Below are 15,180 nucleotides of genomic sequence, written 5' to 3'. Positions count from 1 at the left end.
CATATGTATTTCCTACGATAATTACTCCATTTGCAGGGGCCGTAGTGAGTCGGCCCTACGTACCATTTACGGTAAATTAATTTTCATATCTAATGTCAGCTGTTGTCCAAAGCAACACCAAGAAATTAAATTCAACTACATTCTTGACTTTAATGTGAAATTTTCTGCTACTTAGCTTGTTCACAATAGATAATTTTATACTACGGATGCCATACATACTAAGGAGAAGAAATTTTTTCCATCTATATAAAAGAGTAGCTGTACGATGTATGTACTATATAGTGTATACATACGTCCATACGTTAGACTTATTAAAGAATAAAGACCCTAATTTATTTGTTACTGATGTATGTACTATATATATATTAAGCTAGCTATTTAATTTACTAATTTAGTACATTTATTTTTTTATATAAAATTAATCTAAAATAAAAATAAAATTCAGATTGAGATATCACATATTACACCAAGTAGATTAAAAAATTCTAACGTCATTTTTTGAATTAAGTTCATTCAATTTTTTATTAATAGAGTAGACTGAATAAAGTTTAGAACCTTAAAATCCGAAAAATATTAAGGTTAAGAGATTTTTAATTTGTAGATAGGATTAAGGTAAAACCTAAACATTCTATATACTGTACTCATTATTAACCCTAGTCACATAAGATACAAAAAGTATATAAATTATTTATACTAATAAAAAGAAAAAAAAGTCTTTATAACTTAGACAATATAACACTAATAAATAACACAAAATTCATAATCTTAAATAATATAAAATTTATATTCCCTTCTTACAATAAACTAATATACTTAATATACTAACTCTACTTGCTCCCAGCTTCATTATCGTTTCCAAAATTGAAGGACAACTTCCAAAGCATCATGAGCTACCAATATCTCTAAGTGTGCATTTTTTTAAGAGTAGGACTAGCCATGTGCTCGCATTGTGTAGGAAATTCTACAGTAACGTGTGCCTTAACTGCAAGCTGTTGACACCAACTACTAACGTCAGCCATGGGTCCCCCAATATTTAATATGGTCAGTAGTATTTATAAGGTGCTAGGCTTTATATCTTCTTCTATACAAAACTAACATTTAATCGATCTAGCGTTCTTATTTTGCTTCTTGCATAGCTCGCTCAATAATGGCCTATGCTCAGGTGATCACAGTGCTTCTCTTTGCACTAGCTCTAGCCAGAATTGACCCCTCAGCATGCCAGCAAATTGTGAAGGCAAAAGTCTCTTGCCTTGACTGCAATCACGGCTACCATTTATCTGGTTTGTCTCAACTTGCTTAATCCATCATTTACTATTACTATCTAAAAGTATCTTTTGAATCTAAGGGATGAATGCTCATTTTGTGAGTCACTTGTCCATTATACTTAAAACCTTGATGATGAAATGTCTAGCTATCTTGATTGTACACTCCACCCTTTGTTTTCAGATATTAAGGTTTCAGTGAAGTGCGAAGGTGTGAATAAGCTTGCTATGGCAAGTACAGAAGATGATGGATCCTTCAAGGTTGCCCTTCCATCTTCTTCTGTGAATTGCATAGCAAAAGTTCTCGGTGGGCCAGTTCAGCTTTATGCTTCGAGGAAGAACCAAGTCTCAAAAATTGTAAAAGGAAAAGACCATAATAGCTACACCATTTCTTCTCCTCTTAGCTTCATGACATCACGCCCCAAGAAGGCTAACAAGAACCAAGTGGGTTCTTCCAAAACAGTTGATCTTCCTCTGCCTCCAGAGTGGGGTTTGGCTCCATCTAGTTACTACGTACCTTTCATTCCCATCATCGGAATACCTTGATAGATCGTCATATCATGCATGCATGTCTTCATCTATCCAGCAATTCAAGTAACATAATATATCGGGCACTTCTAGCATGCATATACTTTAACATGCTTAAGATACTTTTATAGGGTGGTTTTGTTAGTTATTGTTGTGATAAAATTTAATTTTGGTTTTACTTAATCCTTAATTATTCTTAGCGCGATAAAATAATTCTCCGCACAAGAAAACAGACGCAGCAAGCCTTAACTAATTTCGATTTTGTCCCATAATAATGTAACACTCGTTTTTCAGCTGGAACAATATCAAAGTGAGTTAAAAAGGCATATTATATCTGCTTTTTTGTGTGAAAGATTTTTTTACTGCACTAAGAATCAAGTAAAACCAAAATTTAACACTAGTCATAAACAGTCTAAATAAAGTTCCCCACTACATATATATCACAATAATGACAAAACCAACCAACAAATAAAGATATCTTAAACATGTTAAACATAGACAAACTAAAAGCTCCCGAGTATATTTATAGTTACTTGATGGAATAATAATTCATCATAACGAAGAATAGAGTAATTTTAATTCATATATGTGGTCGTCTTGTTTGTGTAGTAGTAGTAGTATTGTAGTTGTTTTTTTTATATATATATATATATAGTGTGTGTGTGTGTGTATGTGTGTGCCTTTGTGGTCGTATATATATATATAGTTTATTGTGTGAGTAAAAGATATAATTTCCAGCTTCAAATAAGGAAAGTAATTAATTGTACTGGTTTGTAACTTATCTATTGTTAGAGTATGAACTTTGCTAATTCTGTAATTCATATATATCTTTTCTGGAGTTTTTATCTCAGCCTCATCTACCCCTTCTCTTACAGAAATGATGTGTGTGTGTGTGAATCTCTTTCCCCATGAATGACTGGCGTAAGTATAACTTTTTTTTCTTTTACTTTATTTTATTTTTGGGTTAAAGAAAACAAGAAAAGACGAACGGTTCCGCTACGTTACCAACAGCATATCTGCCAACTTCTGCCAACTCTTATTTATAATTGTGTTTCATAGAAGTGTGTTCGTGGATGTGTCTAATAAAAATGTCTTTTTTATAGCTGTGTTTAATAGAAGTGTCTTTATAGATATATTTTCTGGATGTGTCTCTTTATATATGTATTTAAAATATATTAATTATTAGACACATCTACGAACACACTTTCATGAAACACAATTATAAATAAGAGTTGGGAGAAGTTGACAGATATGCTGTTGGTAACGTAGACTTTTCCAAAGAGGAAACCAGAAACAAGCTAACTCTAGCTTCCAGAAACGACAATGAAACGCTAGCTAGGAGGCTGGATTTGTATGCCCCCAAATTCACTTCAGTCTCGACAAATTTATTTCAAGCAAATTTACTTAAAGTTTTTTATTGCTAACAAATGATAAAAAAAAAGGTTTGTAAAGTGAGAATATTATTATAATTAAAGACTAAAGTGTAGGATTTTTACTGTTGAGTTTTTATTCTGTAGATCTAATAATATAAAAACAAATACTAGGTGCATTCTGTTAAAAATCATCTATCAAATTATTTATTATATATTTGTGTATATATCTAATATAGTTGAAATAAAAATCTCATTTAACTTTTAAAGTAAACTTTTATTTTGGAAAAGCTAAATCCAATTAAATCTGATTTCTCATCATAAAACTTAATTTATATTACTTTTCTTGTTTGACTTTCACATAAAGATATTGTTTTGTAAATATTCACACTTGATCTTGTCTTTTGGAAAATTAAATGAAAAAATCCACTCTAAAAAAATCAAACTATATATCTAAAATGTCATTTAAATGGTAGGCATATTACACTGTTGTATGGGGGAAAATCAAGTTTTAAAAACAGTATGAATGATCAACTTAATAAAACACACATATCCCAGCCAAACGAAGAGCAAATAGAAAGCAATTAAAAAAGAATTTCTAATAACAATGTAAAGAAGCAGCACAGTCAATGGGAGTAGCACATGGTCATTGATTATGCATCAACGAGCACGGCATGAGCATTAAATAAATGTACCGAAAAATAAAGAGCGAAGCGGGGCCACCGGAAAATATCAAGACCAATCCCTGCTCTGCTCTGAGTTGTGCCAAATGCAAAAGACATAATGCGAAAATTGGAGAAGCAAGTTTTGTGTCACGGAAAATTTTAGAATGTTAGATTTAACAGTGTTTGTATAATTTTTTAAAATGTTTAAGAATGTTCTAGATGATTCCGAAATATTCTAGAATGTCTTAGAAGATCCTGAAATACTCTAGAAGGTTCTAGAAAAATTTTGGAAGGTCATAAAATATTCTAGAAGAATATGGATGTATATAGGAGTATGAATAATAGTATAAAAAAATCTAGAAGTATTTAAAAAGTTGTAATAGGATAGATATTTGTAATGAAGGTTTTAGATAATTAATTTGGACTGTTGATTAGATTTAATTCTAACCATCAATTAAAGAGGTGAATGGCTATAAATAGGAGGAGAGAGTTAGTGTGAGTCATGTGTGAATCACTTGTAATAAACACTTGAGTAATAGAGTATTCTTTCTACCAAAGCTTTCTTTCCCTTGTGTTCTCTTGTGTTCTTAGCTTTCTTACTAAATACTGAGGGTTAGGCTGACTTGGTCTTAGCTCAAGAGGTTGAGTAAGTCCGAGTGCCGCCATGGTAGCGTTGGAGTGTGTCCAAGGCTGTGACAATTTGGCATCAGAGCAAAGTTCGAGAGGGAGCACAAGTGGTTTGTGGGTATCGCTTCTAGTGTAACCATGGAGCATGTTGAGTCTTAAAGAGGAATAAATGCTATTCCTTCTCAATGGGGAGGCAAGAAGGTCCGTTCTTCAAGTGAGCCTAGACGTAAGGACTCTAACTTCTTAGAAGAGAGAGTTTCTGTGTTGGAGAATGTTCTATCCTCTATGGATGAGCGTTTCCAAAGGATAGAATATGATGAGACCCTCGAGACTCACATGTTAGGAGAACTAGATGCTTTCAAAGAAAGCATGCTCCAAATCGAAGAGAATCTTGAGAATTCCTTAAAACTATTTGAGGAAGTTCGAGTTTAGTTCAAGGAGGCAAAATCTCGACCAACCATTATAAGGGAGACGACAAAGATTGATCTCCACAAGCCAAAGGAGTTCAAGGGTGTGAGGGACGCTCGAGAGGTGGAGAACTTCCTATGGCAAATGGAGAGGTACTTCGAAGGCCAAGGAGTGGTCGAAGAAGCAATAAAGGTACGCACTACAGCTCTCTACCTTTCTGATAATGCTACTTTGTGGTGGAGAAGAAAATGCGTAGATATGGAGAAGGATACTTGCAACATAGGTACATGGGAAGATTTCAAAAGGGAATTGAAAAGACAATTCTTCCCTGAGAATGTGGTTTATGAAGCAAGGAAGAAGTTGAGGGAGTTGAAGCACAAGAGTACAATTAGCGACTACGTAAAGGAGTTCACTACTCTCACGCTTCGAATTCCCAATTTAGCATCAGAGGATGCATTGTTCTTCTTCATTGATGGACTCCAACCTTGGGCAAATCAAGAACTACAAAGAAGGAATGTTAAGGATGTCGATGAGACCATCGTGGTGGCCGAATCACTCACTGAATATCATAGGGGAGACTCTAAACCCAAGTCTTCCTCCAAGTCTAGTTCTACTAAAGGTGGGGGAGACAAAGGGGAAGAGTTTCTCAACCAAGAAGGAAGGAAAATACTCTTCAAAGAAAGAGTACGAGGAAAAGAAGAAGACTTTTGTACCCAAAGGAGAATGCTTCGTGTGCAATGGACCACACCAAATGAAGGAATGTCCCAAGCTAGGGACTCTGACATCTATCGCCAAGGAACGAGAGGCCCAAACTCAAGTAAATGAGTGTGTTGGATCTATCCAACTCATGAATGCTATGAAGGGCAAAGAAGCAAGCACCGTAGAAAAGAAAGGCTTGATATATGTCAAAGCCTTTATCAATGAAAAACCCGTCATGGCTATGATCGACATTGGTGCTACACACAACTTCATCACGCCTGATGAAGCAAAGAGATTTGGGTTGAAGATCACCGAAAAGAATTGCTAGTTCAAACCCGTGAATACCAAAGGTGAAATCCTTAAGGGAGTACCAAAAGGGGGTTGAGATGACTCTTGGTTCTTTGAAGGGCCTTATGGATTTCTCAGTAGCACCCATAGACGATTTTAAAATAGTCATCGGGATCAATTTGCAAAGGAAGACAAATATAATACCTATGCCATACTACGATATAGTATGCGTCATGGAGAAAGGGTCTCCATGCATGATCCCTACAGTCTCTAAAGCTGGAGGACCATCGATGCTCTCTGCTATGCAACTCAAGAAAGGGTTCAAGAAGGGAGAGATTATATATTTGGCTCTATTACAAGAGGAGTCAACATGGGAAAGAGAATACATTCCTCCGAAATCAAGGAAGTCCTTGAAGAAAATAAGGATGTGATGCCTCCCGAGTTGCCAAAACAACTACCACCTAGGAGGAAGGTGGACCACTAGATTGAATTGGAGTCAGGAACAAAGCCGCCTGCCTCAGCACCTTATAGGATGGCACCGCCAGAACTTGAGGAGTTGAAGAAGCAATTCAAGGATTTGCTAGATGCTGCGTTCATCCGTCCATCGAAGGAACCTTATGGCGCACCAGTCTTGTTCCAAAAGAAGCATGATGGTTCGTTGAGACTATGCATCGACTATCGAGCACTTAACAAGGTAGCCATCAAGAACAAATACCCTATTCCTTTGATAGCCGATTTGTTTGATCAACTTGGTAGAGCCAAGTGGTTCTCAAAACTGGATTTGAGGTCAGAATATCACCAAGTGAGAATTGCTGATGGTGATGAGCCTAAGACCACGTGTGTCATGAGATATGGATCGTATGAGTGGTTGGTGATGCCTTTTGGCTTGACCAATGCTCCTGCGACCTTCTGTACCTTGATGAACGAGATCTTTCGACCTTACCTTGATCGGTTTGTAGTGGTCTACTTAGATGACATTGTTGTCTATAGCAATACCTTGAAAGAACATGTAGAACACTTACAAACCATGTTTAAGATCTTGCGAGAGAATAACCTATATGTGAAGAAGGAAAAGTGTTCCTTTGCAAGGGACAAAATCCACTTCTTAGGACACATCATTAAAAATGGAACTTTCTGCATGGATCAATAAAAGGTGAAGGCTATCAAAGAATGGGAGCCTCTAAACAAGGTATCTAAATTGAGGTCATTCCTTAGGTTAGCTAATTACTATCGGAGATTTATTAAGGGATACTCCACCAAGGCTGCACCATTAACTGGTCTTCTCAAGAAAAATCACTCTTGGGAATGGTCAAAGGAGTGTCAAAAGGCTTTTGATGAGTTGGAGGCTGCTATCATGGAAGGACCAATACTAGCACTACCCGACTACTCAAAGGTATTTGAAGTCCACACTGATGCTTTTGACTACGCTATTGGAGGGGTTCTGATGCAAGAAGGACATCATATTGCCTTTGAGAGCCGCAAGTTGAATGATACAGAGAGGCGATATACTGTCCAAGAGAAGGACATGACCGCAATGGTGCATTGTCTGAGAACTTGGCGTCACTACTTGCTTGGTTCACACTTCATCGTCAAGACAGACAATGTGGCTACAAGCTACTTACAAACTCAGAAGAAGTTAAGCCCCAAACAAGCTACGTGGTAAGATTTCTTAGCTGAGTTTGATTTCGAATTTGAATACAAGTCAGACAAGACTAATGTGGTAGCAGATACGCTGAGTCACAAGGCTGGGTTGGCGGCTATTTCTATGGTTGAAGGAGATATTGTGCATACCATCAAGGAAGGGTTCCACCACGATCCATTAGCCAAGAAGTTGGTGGAGTTGGCTAGAGAAGGTAAGACCAAAAGATTTTGACTAGAAAACGACATTCTCTACACTAAAGGGAGAAGACTATACATCCCTAAATGGGAAAATCTAAGAAGAAAATTAGTGAGAAAATGCCACGACACCAAGTGGGCTGGTCATCAAGGTCAGCGAAGGACCTTGGCACTCATTGAATCTTCTTATTATTGGCCTCAAATGAGAGATGAATTGGAGAGCTATGTGAAGACTTGTCTTGTGTGCCAATAAGATAAGATTGAAAATAAAACACCAAGTAGGTTGTTGGAACCTCTACCTATATCAGAGCGACCGTGGGAAAGTGTCTCTCTAGATTTCATCTCCGCCTTATCAAAGTCTGAGGGGTTTGGATCTATTCTCGTAGTAGTGGATCGATTTTCGAAGTATGCTACTTTTATACCTGCCCCTATTGACTGCACTGCAGAGAAAGCAGTACGACTATTCTTCAAGAATGTGGTGAAGTACTGGAAATTGCCTAAGAGTATCATTAGTGATTGAGATCCACGCTTTACAGGACGACTATAGACAGAGCTATTCAAACTCCTTGAGTCGGAGCTTCAGTTCTCAACAAGCTTCCATCCTCAAACGATGGGCAGACTGAGAGAGTGAATGCCTTACTTGAGTGTTACTTGAGACATTTCGTAAGCGCTAATTAGTCCCGGGCTAGTTTAATATAATAGAACCAAGAAATAGGTAAACCACCTAGTCAATAAGACTGGTTTATTATTTATGTGTTATTAATAATAAATGTCAATTAATGATTATAGAAATCAAATTGTAAACTAGTATTATGCATATAAAAGATAATATGGGGTCAAGCCGAAACATATCATGCTATTTTGAAAAGCTAATAAGCATATGAACAATGGAAAAAATGGTCATTAGATGAAGAGATACTTGGAAACAATACCTTTCATCAAAATTCTTTGAGAAGAATGCAAAAACAAACAACTATGTTTTTAAAAACTAAGCCTAATACATGTTTAACTTCACCGATCACAATATGTAAATCCTAATCAATTTCCAAAAATAACAAGTTACATCATAATCCACCTACAAAATCGACCCTAAACACATTAAAAGAGTTCATTCACCACAATAAATACATTACTCTCAAAATAAAAAAAAACAGAAATACATGCTCTTTTGCTAACTGAATCATTAGAATACAAATAACATTAGAGAAAAATTGAATAACATTCCATTTAAGTTAAAACAATAATCAAAATCTCATTCTCTCTTTTTCAATCAAAGATAGGATATAGGTTACAAAATAAATAATTTTTTTACCTTCAACTAGCGCCGAAAATGCTGCCTTTCTTCTTGTTTTCTTTACGAACTGTGAACCGACTCTCACCGGAGAAGAAGCACGTGATACCTACCGTATAATCATGCGTCTAATTCGAACCTCGATTGTCTTCCACGGAGTGTTTTTGTTGGGTTTAGAGAACCACAAAGAATAGTTTTTTTTACTAAGAGTGAAGAGAAGTGTGGTTGAAGAGTGAGGGATTGACGTTTTGTGTTTTGTCTTTGTTGCTAGGAATACGACATCATTTCGATTTCAACTCTCAAAGACTTAAAATGGTGTTGTTTAATAAGCTGAGGTGTACCCTTATCGTTCCATGTCAGTTTTTGTTAACGGCATTATCAATGGAATTGGCGGAAGGACTAATGTGACTAACTTAAAATATTTTAGGGATGATTTTGATTAAAAAAAATCTTTTAGAGACCAAAATAGAAATCGCGTCATCTTTCAAAGACCAAATTAACCATTTACACAACATGGGCAATGGAGGAATGACTGATGAGAGATGGGTGGAGTGTCTGAAGGAAGAACACAGTGAGACTTTACCAATCAAGGATATTACGGGAGAGAGTACGGAGAGGATTACTTCAGGTGACAAGGAGGGCTTACGTAAGGGTAGTGCTAGGTGACTCATAAGGTTTCGTTCTGTGATAAGGTGATAAGGTCTTCTGAAACCTTGGGGCTTGGCAGTGTTGATGTCTTGGATGGTGATACGATGGCAGTAGTCATGGAAAAACAAGGTGATCCAACACCCCCGAAGAATAGCTTTACTGAAGAATTTAGGAACTCTCTATCAGAACCTTACAAGGAGGCCGGAGGCCATAGTGATTAAGGTTCTTAGGAAACACTTCAGCTATATGGCCTTGGTGCATAAACTGAAAGGGGTATGGAGGCTAAAAATTGGATATGAATTTTGGATGTTGCGTTTGATTACTTCCTTGTCAAATGTGATCTCAAGGAAGATAGGGAAAAGGTTTTATTAGGGGGTCCATAAATGATGTTAGGTCATTACATCGCGGTTAAGCCATGGTCGCTGAATTTTAAACCATGTGAGGCCTCCTTTGGGGACACCATGGTTTAGATAAGAATTGCGGGATTAAGTATATGGTATTACCATGAGAAAGCCACGATGTATATTGCCTCCACTGTAGGTAAACCAATCAAGGTAGACCTTGCAACCAAGTCGGCGGAGAGAGGCAAATTTGCTCGAGCTTGTGTTCAAGTGAATTTGGGACTGCCGGTTGTTCGGAGAGTGGTTGTGAACGACTATGAATATAACATGAAATAGGAATGTTTACGATTGATATGTGAGAGGTGTAATTGCTTTGGGCATGTTGCAGGTGAATGTAGCGTGACCATGGTTACCTCGACATCTGTGGATGACTAGGTAGGGGAAGTTCACACAGCGGTGGATCATGAGAAATGTTCATCAGACAAGGTTCAACAAGTTTTTGAATTTGGATCTATACGCATTCTGCACTAGTTGCAGATTCTGCGGAGAAGATGAAGGCAAGCACGCTGCATAGGAGGAAAGAAGGGATGCTTACATTGGGAGAAGAAGAGGGCTAGACTAAGGTTTGTGGCATGGGAAGAGGGAAAGTGGGCCAAACAAGGAAGGCCCAATCTGCTACTAAAGGTAATAAACCTCTCATTTTTGGGCAGCAGATGAGTCAGGTAGTGGGTCTTACTCCTCTCAAGCGCGTCAAGCATCAATGAAGGATGGGGTGAAGATCAAGGGTGCAGCTATGGTCGTGCCATCGATTACTCCTACTCTTAAAATGGCCACAAGAGGTTGCACCCTGCCTCGTTGCAAAACTCACTAGTATTCTAAGCCAATGATGGTGCGTCAAACCAGTAGAACTAGAACCCATCGGTGGTGGCTATTGTTGCAATGGGGAGCGTATCTGAGCAACCATGAGTTGGGGAGAGGCAAGGAAGTAGTGGGAATATTGGAGGTCTATCGTTGCTTCATCAATGGACCTTTGCTGAGGTTGGTTTTTGTTTATGTCTATTTTATTTTTATGGATTGTGTAGATATAAGTTTTTTATCTTGGAATATTAGAGGGGCTTCTAACAAAATAGTCCGAGTGCATGATAAAGAATTAGTTAGTAAATTTCATCCAATAATTTTCATTCTTATTGAAACTCATGTTCCTTTCGAGACAATGAGATCCTTTTGGAGTAAGGTTGGTTATCAGGATATTGGAATTGTTGAGGCTAGAGGTCATAGTAGGGGTATTTAGGTTCTTTGTTCTAATTCTATGATGACTGTGAGAATGGTTGATGTGGCTGATCAATGTATCAGTTTTAAAATCTTTATGGGCAATGTTTCTAACTTTTGTAGTGCAGTGTATGCTAATCCTCATGTCCATCGGTGAATGGGTCTGTGGAATGATTTAATCAGGGTCTCTAATACAATACAAGGTCCGTGGATTATGTTAGGGATTTTAATGAGATTCTGTTGCAGAATGAAGTTAAAGGAGGAACGTTTAGTAATGTTAGAGCTGATCTTTTTGGAGATACTTTGACAAACTATCGACTATTTAATATGGGAGCTATTGGAAGGAGTTTCACTTGGTATAGGAAAGTCAGAGGGGGTTACAGGTTGCAAAAAAATTGGATAGAGCTGTCATTAATCAGGAGTGGCGTTTGCTGTTTCCTGAGGCTTATAATGAAGTTTTGGCATGTCTTCACTCTGATAACTGTCCCTTACTCATCAGATGTACAAAAGCTAGGATAACTAAGAAGGGTCCCCGTCTCTTTAGATTTCAAGCTGCCTGGATGACTCATCCGCTTTTTTGACATGTTGTTCATACAGCTTGGAATAAAGGATCCCTCAATGTTGTCAGGAGTTTGCTAGAGGATCAGAGGGATGCGCTTGCTTTTAATAAAGAAACTTTTGAAAATGTTTTTGTTAAAAAGAAGGAGTTGGAGAGGTAGTGGAATGATGTTCAGATTTCTCTCGAGAGTGGAAAAGATCCAAAGTTGAGGGTGAAAGAGCAATATATTCAGGAGGAGCTAAATTCTATCCTTCTTCAGGAAAAGATTTTGTGGTACCAAAAAGCAAAAATCTAGAGAGCAGTGGGTTCGATGTGGTGACAGAAATACTAAATTTTTTCACCTGCAGATGGTTATTAGGCAAAAGAGGAATAAGATCCATGGGTTATTGTTAGATGATGGAACCTGGGCCACTGAGACGCAGGTGATTGAGCAAGAAATGAATTCTCTTTCAAAAACTATTTTCTACGAGGGAGAATATTGACCTTAATGCTATGGGAGGTTTTCTCTGCCCATCTCTTAGCAATGAGGCCTATCAAAGATTTGTTAAACCGGTGACATTAGAAGAGGTGAAAAGAGCTATAATGACTATAAATTCTTTCAAAGCTCCGGAGCTGGATGGTTTTCAAGCTCTATTTTATAAAGAATTTTGGAACTCTCTTAGTTACGATGTGTTGGGGTTAGTCAAGAGAGTCTTTAAGGGCAAAATTTTAAATCCCGCTATTTTTGAGACCTTAATTGTTCTAATTTCTAAAGTGAAAGCTCCTTCTTCGTTAAGAGATTTTTGTCCCATTAGTTTATGTAATGTTCTTTACAAAATTATTACAAAAGTGATGGTGAACAGGGTCAGATTATTTTTTTCGGAGATCATCGGCCCGTTCCAGGGTGATTTTATCCCGGGAAGGGGAACTCTGAAGAACATCATTGTTGCACAGGAAATTATGCATTTCACGAGGGACACTAAGTCTAGAAAGGGGACTATGACTTTCAAGATTGATTTAGAGAAAGCTTATGATAGAGTGGATTGGAGATTCTTTGAAGCTTCGTTGGTCAGGTTTGGTTTCCCTATAGCTGCTATTAATCTCATGTTACCATATCTTTTGGTGCTTTGTATGGAGGCTCTTGCTTATTTTATTACTCATTGGGTTTCTCAAGGGTTGTGGATACCTGTGTCGGTCTCCAGATATGGCCCTAAAATCTCCCTTTTGGTGTTTGCTGACGATCTCCTATTTTTCTGTAAAGCTACGAAAGCTCAGGTAGGGGAGGTTATGCAGACTATGGAGTTATTTTCCAAAGCATTAGGATTGAATGTGAATCTTAGTAAATCTAAGGTTCATTTCTCAAATGATATTTCTGAGAGAAGGAAAAAGGTGCTCTCGAGAGTATTTACTATTTGCTTTTGTCAAGACTTGGAAAGATATCTAGGGGTGAATATTAGGCATGAAAGGTCTTTCAGGAGGACGACTCAAGATGTTATTGAAAAGATTCAGAAGAAGCTTGCTAGTTAAAAAGGGTGCGTGTTTGCTGAATAAGATAGGAAGACTTTGTTTGGTTAAATCGGTAATGACTTTTATTCCGGTTTACAACATGCAGCTTGCTCTTCTTTCGAAGTAAGCTTATGAAAAGATAGATTCTTTGATAAGACAATTTTTATGAAAAGGCCAAACTAATGGGAGACGGTTGTTGTTGGTTAAGTGGGATATTGCTATAACTCATAAAAGGATGGGTGGTTTGGGTGTTAGGGATACCTACTAAGCTAACGTGGCACTTATTGACAAATTGGTTTGGAATTGCTTCAATAATAGAGACAAGTTGTGGGTTCAGGTTATAATGCATAAATATTTTTGGAATTAAACTTTTCTTGACAACAACAACAATCAGAATTCTTCAGCCATTTGGAAGAACATTCTCAAAGCATCTGATACTCTCAAGGATGGGTTCAAATGGAATGTTGGGGATGTGCAGCAATCTAGGTGGTATGATGAGTGGATTTCTTTTGGAAGACTTTGTGATCTTGTTCCCTATGTTCACATATCTGAATATGATTTTGTAGTGGTGGATTTGTGGCATGATGGATCTTGGGAGGTAGAGAGACTTGCATTGACAATTCCTCTTTAGGTCAAGCATTTCATTCATTGTCTGCATTATCTGACTTTGGCTGACATGGAACCGGAGTGGAGTCGGTGACCTGCAGGGACAAAATGGTATAGTGCAAGAGAGGATTATCGTTGGTTGTTAAAGAATAATTTGAATTGGAATAAAAATAGCAACTGGAACTGGCTTTGACACTTGAATCTTCCGGAAAAGATCAATTTGACTATGTGGTTTGGGGTTTATAATGCTCTCCCAACGGAGGTCTTTCATTTCAGGTGGCATCTAGCTAGTTCAGTTATGTGCCAGAGATGCAATGCGGCTTCGAAAACAGTAGAACATTGCCTTAGAGATTGTGTATATTTCAGAGTTATTTGGCAGATGCTAGATTCTCGGATTATTGATTCGGTTGAAGGCTTCTCTGTGGAAGCCTGGTTTCGGAAGGTCATGTCTGATAAGGATGCTCTTTTAGGAACCGGAGTGTGGTGGTTGTAGAGGCATAGGTGCAATGACATTTTCAATGTTAAAAATCATTTGACATATCACAAGGTGGTTGCTCTTATCATAAGCACGGTAATGGATCTAAGGTTATATATGAATAAGTATACTTCTTTTAATACCTTCAGGAACCGTTTGTCCTGGAAACCTCCTGTAGGTAATAGTTTTAAAGTTAATTGTGATGCTAATTTGTTTACTGATTTGAGCTTGGTTGGATTTGGTTGTCTTATTAAAAATTCAAATGGGGTTGAATTGCGAGTTGTTCTGGTAGCTTTCCTCCCTGATATATCATCTGATGTGAGCTTTTTGCAGTTTGGAGGGGCCTTGTTTTAGCTTGGGATTGCGGATTGAGAGACATAGTGTGTAAAACAGATTGTCTGGACATTCTTCATCTTTTGTATGACTCTTTTGGTGGGTGTAAATTTGAAGTTGTTGATTTAGTTAACAAAATTCAGTAACTGTTATCAAGACCCTAGTACGAACAATTTGATTAGATATGTAGGGAAGCAAATAAAACTACGGATTGGATGACTAGATATGAATAGGGATGACAAATCCCAATCTCCCATAGCGTCACAACCATATCCCTAGCCACTCCTGCTCAGTGCTCATCATGTCGTCACCCCCTCGCCGCCTCATTGTCTCTGATTGCGGTGTCCTTTCTCCTTTTCACCGCTGCATGATTGTGTCCTTGTATATTGTAGTAATATTTTCTGATTTTTTTAATTTATTATTTTAAATTTTTCATTAGAACTTTTATATAAATGATCAATATAGAAAGATAGAGAATAATGTCCACAGG

The 15,180-nt window shown here is 37.4% G+C and overlaps 1 protein-coding gene across 1 annotated transcript; it reads left to right on the top strand.

The window, feature by feature from the left end:
- Positions 1-1,012: 1,012 nt before the first annotated feature.
- LOC112736359 (uncharacterized) lies at positions 1,013-2,640 on the top strand. The gene is made up of 2 exons (XM_025785775.3): positions 1,013-1,280; positions 1,447-2,640. Exons 1-2 carry the CDS (start codon positions 1,148-1,150, stop codon positions 1,806-1,808), a joined length of 495 nt encoding a protein of 164 aa, XP_025641560.1. The 5' UTR covers positions 1,013-1,147; the 3' UTR covers positions 1,809-2,640.
- Positions 2,641-15,180: the final 12,540 nt, after the last annotated feature.

The sequence above is a fragment of the Arachis hypogaea genome, chromosome 13, assembly GCF_003086295.3.
Source record: "Arachis hypogaea cultivar Tifrunner chromosome 13, arahy.Tifrunner.gnm2.J5K5, whole genome shotgun sequence".
NCBI classification, from domain to species: domain Eukaryota; kingdom Viridiplantae; phylum Streptophyta; class Magnoliopsida; order Fabales; family Fabaceae; genus Arachis; species Arachis hypogaea.
The sequence above is the reverse complement of the archived record's forward strand: the minus strand, read 5'-3'. Positions and strand labels throughout refer to the sequence as shown.